Here is a 12,756-nt window from a genome sequence, read left to right as displayed (position 1 = left end):
GTGTGATGCTATACGATTCAATGAAAGTTTCTTGGACCGTATATGTAGCATAGAGAGCTTCAAAACTCCTGTCAGTTTCTGTGTTACATCACGCTTTCCTACCGACAAACAAAATCTTTTACCATAACTGCAACTAATGAGCATTATATATTCAGACGTGTCTATTTCACCAACAAAACATTACTCTCTTGAATTCAAACTGTTGTGTTTTCTCTATTCCATGGAGTAATTAAAATAGTCGGTGCTCAAGTGATGACTTCTGCCTGGGGTTTTTTGCGGTTTGATGAAATAAATGCTCCTGTGTGAGAGATTCTCTTTCTGAGTTTTCAACAATGGATTTTAACAGCAAGCACAAGTTACTTAATATTTTATTTCGTTGTTTAACATATTTTTTCTCTGTAATTGCAGTATACAGTCTCGTTTGAAATTCCTTTTCTAATATAAAAATTTGAGAAATGAATAAAAGTCATTATTAAGATCTTTTTTTTTTTTGTTCAAGCTTAGTGAATTTGATTTTACTTTTGAATTCATTATTTTTGTTTAGTTGATTTTTAAGTAAAAAAGATATTCAAGCTAAAGATGAAATGACTTTGAAAAACTGGTTTTATTTGTAGTATGAATGCTGGCAATAAATGATTAAATTAAATTTTCATAAGGCAGTAAATAAAAATTTTTCCACTTTAATATAAAACTTGTCTTCAGGTAAATCTGTGTATTATTTTAATAGGAAAATATTAAAAATATTATTTGAAATTGTTTTTGTTATCAAAATTGGTTATTTTTATTTTAGGAAGCATGCTTATATTAAAGGAATGAATTAGAGTAGCAAACAATGAATAAGTACAGTAAAAACATTTTTTAATTTCCACCAACTGTATAATGAGATTAATTGTTAAACTTAAATATTAATTTTAGTATGTATAAAAAAATATGTCTCACATATAAGAACTAAATTGAATTATATGTAGCTTGTTTTGTGTGTTACAAATATTATTACTTTACTCTAGATTATAATTTGTTGCATTGTAATTATTGAGTGGTTTTAGTTAATTCATATGCAATTGTTGCAATTACTTGACAATCATTATTAAACATTGATCAAATAAAATTCGAGTAAATAATTTCTTTAACTTACCATTATTATTTTACCCCTGAGAGTAATTTTTGAATTTTTTTTATACAATTTAATTATATTTGAAATATTCTTTTAATACTTTTTCTTTTTTTTTAATAACTCTGATTTATATATCTCGACATCATCAATAACTCTGACAGTCACAAGTATAAAATTGAATAGTGGACAAAAGTCGTTTTATATATATCCCATTTTATCCCTGAGGATAATTCTGGTAAGAATAGAATCTTAAGGGTAAATGTGATGTTTCCTTGACTCAAGTACAATCATTCCTTGTGTCAGACGTGGTCTCCCCAAACGGTTGCCATTTTCGCACGGTCCACAGATGCTAGATACGTACCATGAGGATGCCAAGCTACCGCTGTCACCGCAAATCTGCAATATGAAATGAAGAGAAATTTCATTCAATTACATGAATAATTGTATGAATAATAGAACGTAGATAATTTTAATGAAATGTTCCCATGTTCTGAGAGGCAAATTTGTAGTGAATATTTTTATTTAAATTATTCTTTACAAATATATTAACTAAGAATAAAAATAGAATAGTTTTTAACCTCTCAGTAGGAAGTTATTGTAATGAGTCTGATTTTGTAAACTCTTAATTTTGACGTATCTTCAGGTTTCAAGGTCTCTACAGTCGAATGGTATGGTTTTTGAGAGGATGTCCGTGTATGCACATTTATGTATGTACCCGTATGGACGAAAGGGGAAAAGTCGATATAGTTGAAATCATAATTGGAGTATAGTTTGTGTTGAAATTATAGCAAGTTCCTGTTTTACCCCATTTGAGGCGTGAAATATTTGATTTTTTAAATGTTTGACCTGATTCCGCATTTCTGGGCATTGAGACGAAGAGAATGAGTGGTCGAACTTGAAAATCGGACAACTTTTATTTTTCAACCCCAAAAAATGGCAAGTGGTACCCCTTTCCATTTTTTTAGGCCAAAAAATAAAGGTACTCCGATTTTGATGATTGAGGGCTCATTCTCTTTGTCTTGATGCGTAGGAATACGGAATCGGGGCACAGCCCAAGAAAATTCACTTTAACACCCTTAAAAACGGGTTACATTAAATACAAATTACGAATAACCACCCCCTTGACTTTAAACCCTTATAACTCATGAACGGACAGTCCAATAACTATTTTAAGGGATTTTTTGAAAACCTCAAAATCTAAGCTAAATATGTATATCCATAAAAAATGTCTAAAAAATTTCTTTCACCCTTAAAATCGCTAAAATATGAAAAAAATCACATTTTTTGAGGAGTTTGCTAAGTATTTGGGCAATTTTGAGGGTGAAATGAATTTTTTAAACATTTTTTAAAGGATATGTATCTCTAGCTTAGATTCTGAAGTTTCTAAACAGCTCTTAAAAATCATCGTCTGATAATTATTTCAAGAGTTATGGAGACCCAAAGTCAAAGAATAGATAATTTTCGATCCTTACTTCGACTTTGGATCTCTATAACTCATGAATGCACGGTCCAATAACCATTTTTAGGAATGTTTTAGAAACTTCAGAATCTAAGCTAGAGATACATATCCTTTAAAAAATGTTTAAAAAATTCATTTCACCCTCAAAATTGCCCAAATACTTAGCAAACTCCTCAAAAAATGTGATTTTTTTCATATTTTAGCGATTTTAAGGGTGAAAGAAATTTTTTAGACATTTTTTATGGATATACATATTTAGCTTAGATTTTGAGGTTTTCAAAAAATCCCTTAAAATAGTTATTGGACTGTCCGTTCATGAGTTATAAGGGTTTAAAGTCAAGGGGGTGGTTATTCGTAATTTGTATTTAATGTAACCCGTTTTTAAGGGTGTTAAAGTGAATTTTCTTGGGCTGTGCCCCGATTCCGTATTCCTACGCATCAAGACAAAGAGAATGAGCCCTCAATCATCAAAATCGGAGTACCTTTATTTTTTGGCCTAAAAAAATGGAAAGGGGTACCACTTGCCATTTTTTGGGGTTGAAAAATAAAAGTTGTCCGATTTTCAAGTTCGACCACTCATTCTCTTCGTCTCAATGCCCAGAAATGCGGAATCAGGTCAAACATTTAAAAAATCAAATATTTCACGCCTCAAATGGGGTAAAACGGTATGTTTGTTATCAATTATCATCTTATGTTTCTAAAAAAAAAATTATGATACGGACATGAGACCGATTATATTTAATTCATAATTATGTCATTTAAATCTCATTAGATTTTGGGCAAAATTGGTCTAGCAGTATTTTATAAAAAATAAAAAAACTAAAAAGAGGTAAACTAGCCGATTTTCACAATTCATGAATTTTTTTTTTCAAAACAATTGAGTTTTTTTCAATTTTTTTGTTACCCTTCACTGAAAAGTCAATCATGTGGACCTTTCAGATCGCACCTATACCAGATTTTTTTAAATTTTTAACATTATCATTTATTGATTTTTACGAAAACTTTTTTCCACAAAATTCTATTCAATTAAATAAGAATCACTCTATTTTATTTTCTCTAAGTGTTTGAAAATGTATTCACTGTTACATAAAAATTGCCACATTATTAATAAATATTTAAGGCGCTGTCAAACTACCTCAAATTTATGTAACGGTTACGCAAAATTTCGTTCCAAACATTACCATAAATATTTCCCTAAAAATTTCACTCATGTATAATTTGTTATTCAATATTCAGCTTCCAAGAAAAGCCTTGCTTCAATATCTTGATACAGGAAATAACGGACCATTCTCGTGCCAGATAAATCGTCGGTTAGATTAGTTTGGAACGCGGCTCGTCATCCACAAGGGTGACATTAACTGATTTCGTGGCCTGGGGAGTAATCCATGGCCAATTATGGACCCAGCTTGGAGATTGTGCGCGTGTCTCAGACGGCCGTAATTGACTGGGTGCCTTCGTTGCTATGACCATCGACTAATACTGCTACAAAAGACAGTTTTTCTTTTGCCTGATTCTCCGTCCCTTGCTACTAGATATGGAGCTCTGATTAAAATTATTTTAATCTGCATTCTTCGAATAAGAAGGAAAATAAAAAAGAGAAAAGGGGAACAAAAAATGCCGGTTGTCGAGGGAAAGATAACTATTAGTTGCAAGAATGTTCGGAAAGGAATAATATTGGACAAGTGTCTAGACAAGCTGTCACAAATACCCTCACGTTGACGATATTTCCCATTGTCTATAACCCCAAAGGCAGTATTAGCGTCAAAGATACGTACTTTTGTAGACCAGCTGCCTATATAAGAACGTATATTGCGAGGGTGAAGAACGGCCAGTGATCTGTTCTACTTGCTAAAGTGGCGTACAAAATAAGCTCCCTCGTACTACACCATGCTACACGACAACCGCACTTTTACTACTGAAAAAATTTGTGGGGTGGTGTGTCTTGGAATGTGAACCGTAAAGGAATTTTCGCCTCACTCGTGACGAAAGGTCGAGATGTATAGATAGCTTGGAGGGTAAAAAAAATAAAAATGGATGAAACACAAAATTCCAAAGATTATTGAAGTTGGTCTGCTGGCTGTTACGTGAAAAACAACTATTGAACAATGGGTAACTAATCCATCTATAAAAATAAAACTCTGCCTTTTACAATGTGTCCAACACATACTAAACATTACATTTTTATTGTAACGGATTTTTTATCATTGCTTTTTTAGCATTTTTATACCGCTTTTGAGTTAACTCAATCAATAAATGCTTTGTATTGATCAAGTTTTGAATGCAATGAATTTCATTGGGTTGAATAAAACAAAAATTGTTTGTAGGGTTTTTTATTATGTACTTTTATCAAATTTAAATGAATGGAATTAGGAAAATTCTTCTGGGATGTATGTTGAAAAGCAATGTGTTGTAATTTTAGAAAAGTAGTGTATTTATGAGAGAAATAAAGATAGTTTTTGAACATGAGAAAAGTACAATATGGACGTTACCAAAAATTTACCTCAAAAATGATAGTGGAAAAATTCTAAAGTAAATATGAATAATACTATTTATGAGGGAAATTATTAATAGGAAGACTACTGATGAAGCTTTTCAACTTGAATAGAATTTTACTTCGGATAATTTAAAAAAAAAAAAAATTGAAGTTAAGTGCGTTTAAGAAAGTTGATTTTTCTACTTTCGATTGAAGATTTACTTTAGAAAGCTACTTTAGAAGTAAAATTATTTGTTTCAATAATAATCGAAAATATCTACACGAATTTGAAAACTTTTAATACAGCAAATACTTTAATCGAAAACTATTCTATTGTTTATTTAAACAATTTTTTCTTAAAAATAACTTTGTTCTTATTTTTTTATTTTTCTATGGAAAAAAAATCAGTCAATTAAAATTTAGTATTGTAAGCAATTTATTTTTATTTCATATTTTTAATTTTTATAAAAAACTTTTTTTAGTAAATTATTATTAATTATAACTATTCACTGGTAAATGGTTTCAATTTTAGTTAATTAATTTTAGTATAATACTCAAGATAGATTTTCACTAATTTTCATCTGACAATATCAATTTCAAGTGCAGTATACTGAATTCGATATAGACTTTGATAAACTTTAAATGCATTGAAATCTATCTTCAGAAGTGTAGCTATTAATTTTACCTCATATAGTGCTTCATATAATAATAAACATGCCCATATTAATCAAAGAATATTTTATTATATGATATTACAACATTATTATGATTATATGTTTTCTTTTCCTGTGTACATTTTCTAAGTGAAGATGATAAAAAAAATATAAACATTCATGTCATAAATATTCTACATTTTTATATAAATGTTAATAAAGAAAAAGAAATTTATTTTTTACTAAAATTTTGCTATTCTTCGTTGTCAAATATTTGAAAATAAATTCTTTTTACGTTAAAATAAAATCTTCGACTCTGTGTCAACTTTAGGAGACGCAACAAAATTAGGATGGAATATTATATTATCTAATGGCATGGTGAAATTTTATCTGAAAAGTTTTTTTGTCATTTTAACAAATCAAAAGGATAATGTGGCATAAAAGCGATCAAGTGATGTTTTGGTTCATTGATAACTCCTTCGAAAGTGATCATAAAGAAAAAAATAAAAGAAAATTTTAAAACTTAGACGATAAAGTTTTACATAATTTATATATTTTTTCAAATCAAAAATTTATTCACTTCAATTTTCATATAAAATTATTTGGAAATTAAAAAATAAATTAAAGCACACATTATCATTTTTCTATTTATCTTGTTCGTGAAAAAATATTTTACGACAATTTGTTCTCAGGCAACTGACTCATAAAGCTAAGAAGACGATTTTATTTCAAACTAAGATAACTCGGTGAAGAAAAATCGTAGAACATTTCTAGAAAAACGATTCGAAAGCTAAAGTATAAGCTTTTAGGTGTTATTGAAGATCAGGATGTAATTTTTTTCCAAAAAAAGAATATAAAATCGTAACTTTAATATTACACTAAAATTATTTCGTTTTATTTTCAAAAAATTCAATATACTACGCAAAGAAATTTATTTACTCTGTGACGAGTGAATCAACCTTTTATATCAATAACGAAGACGAAAAGTTGTTTACATTGATAGATAAATGGCCGAGCAAATTGGAAATATCAAAAAATATGCAAGTGAAATTAAAAATTTCTCTTTTACACTATTATAGACCATAGATTAATTGCTTTTCAAATAAGTGGACCTAAAAAAATTGATATAACTTTTTTAATAAAATATCGATTGATATTTATAAAACAAAAATTCATCGTTAACAAATACATCTCTTTGAAAATTGAAATAAATAATTGATTTACAAGTTTCAAATATTTTTACCTCAATAAAAAAAATATTTTTCTGTGTAAAAAATATCAAAACAATATCTATTCCATTAATAACAAATTCTAGTAATTCAAGTTCTAGTTATTTTTGTAGAAAGAAGAGAAAAAATTTCTATAAAATATTCAGATTACGTTAAAGAATGTTATTCTAGAACTACAACAGATCTAATCTACATCAACTGGTCGTGCGTTATTAATTAAATTAAAAGTATATAATATGTCAGCAGTGAAATCATGCTACTATAGATTCAAGAATATGCTCGTTAGACTACAGACATCGTTAGACAACAAACAATTGAATATTTGCATGATTCGATGAACTAGTTTGAGTAAATAATAGTAGTACATAGTGGTGGGAAGGTAGAGCAGTACAGTTTGACATGAAGTGTGATGCTATGGAGGTAGAGAGAACCTTGGACGGAATTACCGCTGGTCTGCAAACAGTGGCATCTAATGGAACACTCATTGACGACCTCGTGGCATCGTCTCGTGGCAGTCCTGGCACGAGGGAAAACGAGCGACAATGCTTACGATGATTAGACCATCGTCGTAGATGTCGAGAATCGATGTGGGTGGCCACTATGCTGTACAGACTAACAAACCCCAGAGTACAAAGGAGTGAGAAGGAGAAGCTATTCTTAAGGGGAAGAATAATAGAAGGAGAGCACGCGCTAGAATGCACACTGTGATGCCAAGACGTTTTCGATACTTCACGGCTGATGAAACCTCATCTACTCCTCTTACTCAAGACCCAACATGACTATACATATACCAACGTGCTTTAGAACAACAGGCACGTTCGAACAAAGCGAGATAGTTGCTCGATCGAGAGGAAAATTAAGTCTTATCCCGTTCTATCCAGGATATACCAAACTATTTTCGATTAAACTTACCCAATATTCTTCATTATAATACATAACTTCGTTATGTTGCTATGAAATTATCGGCAATAAAAAAAAAAGATGATATTTCAAAAATGATTGCAATGTTGAGAAATATTTAATTAACTTTTTTGTTCATCAAGAAAATAAGAAAAAGTGAGTGAGAGATCGATTAAAGGACCTATTGATTTTTTTTTCCTCCTAGTTGTTGAGTTAAATATTTTTTGCTTCTAACTTAAATTATTGATAGCACAAGAATTCCCTACTTATAGACTGTTATTGAGTTGATAAGAAAATTTAGATATAAATTTTTCGCTGCATCACAGTTTATTTTCATTATTTTGATCTTAATAAAATCCAATTTTGGTGATGAATTTTTTCTTTTTTACTGAATAACAAAGATACTTTTTATCAACAGATAGATAAATTGAGCAGAAAATAAATCGATCGATGCTTATGATAATAGTTTACAATGTTCAAACACATTTTTCAGTGGTAATATCAAAGTCAAAAAATTACTTATTCGATAAAATAAAAAATTTCTTTTAAAATTTTTATAAAGTTCTTTCAAAGAATTCTTTTAAAGGGTTCACTTCACTTTATCTTGAAGACTTTGAAGATCTTTTTACCTAACTTTAGTTGTGATATATTTTTTAAAAGTATAATTTTATGTCACTGAATTTATCAACTATTCATAAACTTTAAAAATTCCTTATTTTTTATCAACTTCTCATCAACAACATTAACTCTATCATCATTAATTAACGATCATTTAATTCATACACTGAGAAAAAAATTTACTTCATACAAAAAATATTTCATTCGATCATTAACATTGAAATTTCAAATAGTCGCAATAAAATATTTCTTCGAAATTATGAATATTTGATTGAAATCATTTTATTTACTCAAATGAATAAAATGTTATTTGTTTTCATTCTTGTCGTAACCTTAAAAATTTGTTTTCAAACTTGTCGCAACATTGAAACAAAAGACAAAATGTGTTTTTGATAACACTACTATTAGTCTGAATAAAATATTATCTTGAGAATATTCCAAGTTTCTTTTATTGATTGGATAAAAAATTCTTTCATTTAACGAAATTTTTTTCTCAGTGTACTTTTTTTACATTTTTCCTTACTCAATTCTTTTTTAAATTATTATTGATAAATATAATAATAATTTTGACAAATTTAAATAAAAAACTACTAGATTTGATAATAAGTAAGTTTTGTAATAAACGATTTTCTTATTTAAATAAAAGAATAATCAATAGTAATTTCAACACATAAACAACGAAGAAATTTTTTATCATCAAAATATGAAGTTTGTTCAAAAACTGTCAACCTTTTTCTGCTACTCACTCTCCTAACACTTATTCCTTCCATTCGCACTCACTCCCACACAATACTGTCACTCAGGTCATCCGGGATAAAACCCATTCATTCTATTCAGAACACTCACACCAGAGCTTAAGAAAAAAAGTCCCCATATTTATTCCAATTATTCAACAATTTTACTAGTATTGAGATAACCACAAACAGACATTACGTATCATAATAAGAGAATATTATTTTAATTCCGAGCGAGAAACATTATGTAAACGAACTATCAGAGCAATGTTATCAGGTCCAACAATTAATGAATTAACCTCTGAAATAGCTCTCACAATTATTCGTCGGAAAAAGTTATTTAAATAGAGTATTAAAAGTTTGCTTTTCTTTTATTAAAGCACTTTTTGACTCGAACTCTGTCCTTCAGTATATAGTTGATAATTAACGTGATTATAGTGAGAAGAAAAAAACTCGACTGATCAGAAGATCTACAAACTGTAAAGTTTCTTAGGGGGTTAATTAAGCAAGAGAGACTTAGTTAATTTTAACAAAAGTTGGCTCTTAAACATATACTCTCCTTTCCTCCTGAAAACTATAGCCATGAAGCAGGAGCAGTATAGCATTTTTCTAAAATTGTTACGAAGGAGAAAGTTGCACGGGGGGTAGGTATAAGGGAAACGTGAAACTTTTAAGCAAGTCCGGCATTAACTTATGCGCGGTTGTGAGAGATATATCCCTTTCTCCGGTCGGGATTTACCTGGCTTCCCAACTAATGCCAAACTGCAAACTGGCAAGACAATCCTATTGCTTGATGCTATCGTAGGACACTATATATACCTTTAAATAAAACTCAACAAGCTGAGACATTAAAGCAAATAAATTGAAACATTTGTTTTACTTTTTATATCAAGTCTCATTCGATTTATAATACTATTATTTACGTCTTTATATAATAATTCAAGGACAGACAATGTCCACCGCATATTATATCGCGTTGTGAACTCTATACATTAAGTCAATACGTGACTTGCAATTGGATTATCTCATTGTTGAGAGCGAATGGTGACAACTTTTAACTTATTTCTCTTCTTGCATCGGTTGATTCGGCCACATGTTGCCTGGCAAGTATGTTTTCAAGCTTTTTATGGTTCTATAGACTGTACCCTGATAGAAAGATTCATTTAATATTGATAGTTATAAAATTAAAACATTTGATTTAAATCAATAATATTTTAATAAATAACAATGTTGTTTTTATTAAGAGAAATTTTGAATCACTTCAACTGAAAAGCATCAAATGCTTGTTATTTTTGGTGGCTTTTGATAGAGTGATCCATGTAATATGAGAGCCAACTGTTAATTTCTTTTTCAGTGTATTAAAATTCCATGATCAAAGGTAGCAATTATAATATATCATTTATTAATCCTATAAGATTAATAAATGAAAATAAACTGAATCGTTATGAAATGTTATTATTATGTAATCCATGTAATAAATCTTTTATCAATGTGTGATCAAGATATTTTGGAACAAAATGCCTTCGATGAAACAGATGATCGAATTTTTTTTTAACAGATACAAGTACACTTTAGAAAAATAGTAGATCAAATAACCAACTTCATAAAGAACAGTTATTATGAGATGATCGAATCAACAGTTTTTTTTGCAATTATTGTAGAATTCGGTGGTACAAAATTTTGCAATTCACGTGAGATAGAATTTGAAATAAATAAATAAAAATGTAAGATAATCGATAAATTTTTAATCCCATTCAAACATTTAACAGTTATTATCAATATTATCGATTGATAAATAACCCAGAGAGATTATTTGCCAATTAATCCATATCGAATTCGAATACACTTTGAAACGAAACAATTCGCTCAGAGTGTTTCTATTTGAAACTATTTCAAATGGAATATTTCGACTTGCTTTCAATAAATTTATAGATATACAGTTGGTTTTATTTCAAAATCATTTTTACCCTTGAAATTTAATTTATAATCAAACTCAGTGCAGATACTCGTAACTACGATGGAATCCTCCGCGTGGTTGCAAGTAATTGGACAAGTTTGTACGACGAATTATTTACGCGTACCGGTTTGAAATCGATGCTATACATTACTAGTAGGACTAATTAAGAGCTACGCACATCCCGCGTAACCTGCTTTTATTGGATGAACATCCGTATTTGTCATGCTCACGGTTTATTTATTTCAATAGTGATTTAGGCTTCGATGAATGTTTATAGAGACTCACTACTAACTGGAGAATCTACTTGGAGCTTTCAAGTTAATGTATTAGGCTACTATATACATATATGAAACTATGTATACACGTGCGTTATTACCTGATATTCAAACTTAGCTATATTCATGTTTTCGACGATGGAAAGTGGTTGTATCTCAGGCCTTGCGAATTCCGCAATGTGAATTCACCGTTTGTAATTAGATGAGGTACCTCCCCCTCACTTTTAACTTAAATAAGACTGTGTTGTATTATGTAAAATGTGAGAATATCCAACTACATAGATACCAAAGTTAGAAATTCCTTCTTTACTAAATAACGGTGACAATGCCACTGCGTGTCTGACCAATGTCGATGTCGTGTCTGCTTCTACTTAACTCAAGCCTTTGTGTCAATATATATCGAGTTACGTGTATTTTATACAATTTATTCACTACTGTAATAATAATATTCATTGTTGATTGTAATTGTTGTCTTGATATTTGATTACAATACTTGGTAGAAAGAATTTTTTTAATTTTTTTACAAACAAAATCGAACGGGAGTTTAATGTTTATTATATTTTATTCATTTTCTATTAAAAATATCCATTTCCATCGAATAATTCAACGTGTTCATTAATTTTTTATCATTATTTTTAAATAATTAATAACAAATAGGAATATTTGCCATAACTTTTAGAATACATAATTTTTTCATTATTGATAAATTTAGAAAAAAAAATAATTGATAGAGGTGATAATTTGTAGAATAGAATTTTTTTTTAATAAACGAGTTATCAATAACTTTTTAAAAATTAACAAGTTACAAAATTCTGTGACATATTAATGCCGAGGTATATAAAAAGTCACTCTGAGCATATTGACCTATTACACATTTATTTATTTATATCGGAATGAAAAAGTGGTCGACGACTACTAGGTGATCCATCACCGCTGACTTTACCCTATTAGTTTCGTTTCACATTCTGATAAATTTTTCTTTGAATACGTAAATTAGGTAAATTTAAAGTATTTCGCAAATATACATTTCAATTTTCCTTATTTTCTTATTAATAGAATCGTTCTATTAGTTATATAAAGCAATTTGTGTTTCGTTCTTTTGCATTTCAATGATGTTTACATTTGATATCATGTCACTAATCATGAATGTGCTATTGATTTACATTGATTGTGTAGAACTTTTTGAATGATATATTTACATTTCTGCATTGAAAAATACAGCAAAATTTATTCATAGCATTATTACAATTTTGTAAAGGTACTTCATTTTATTTGTATACTACTAATGCTTTTATAACAACGTTACTTTTCATTAGAAATCGTATCAAAGCTTGTAGCATTCTT

General features: G+C 29.1%; 1 protein-coding gene across 2 annotated transcripts in view; it reads right to left on the bottom strand.

Moving 5' to 3' along the window:
* Positions 1-1,214: 1,214 nt before the first annotated feature.
* The window catches only part of Atg16 (Autophagy-related 16), a 186,763-nt gene continuing 175,221 nt past the window's right edge, over positions 1,215-12,756 (bottom strand). For both annotated transcript variants that reach the window (XM_035078556.1, XM_035078557.1), the window contains one exon: positions 1,215-1,510. In XM_035078556.1, the coding sequence (XP_034934447.1) occupies positions 1,414-1,510 (97 nt within the window). In that variant the 3' untranslated portion in view covers positions 1,215-1,413. The remainder of the gene's footprint in view (positions 1,511-12,756) is intronic.

This window comes from Chelonus insularis, unplaced genomic scaffold (genome assembly GCF_013357705.1).
Source record: "Chelonus insularis isolate UGA/USDA-ARS -01 unplaced genomic scaffold, ASM1335770v1 contig_160_pilon, whole genome shotgun sequence".
In the NCBI taxonomy this organism is placed as follows: Eukaryota; Metazoa; Arthropoda; class Insecta; order Hymenoptera; family Braconidae; genus Chelonus; species Chelonus insularis.
Note: the sequence above shows the minus strand (reverse complement) of the source record. Positions and strands in the feature narration are given on the sequence as shown.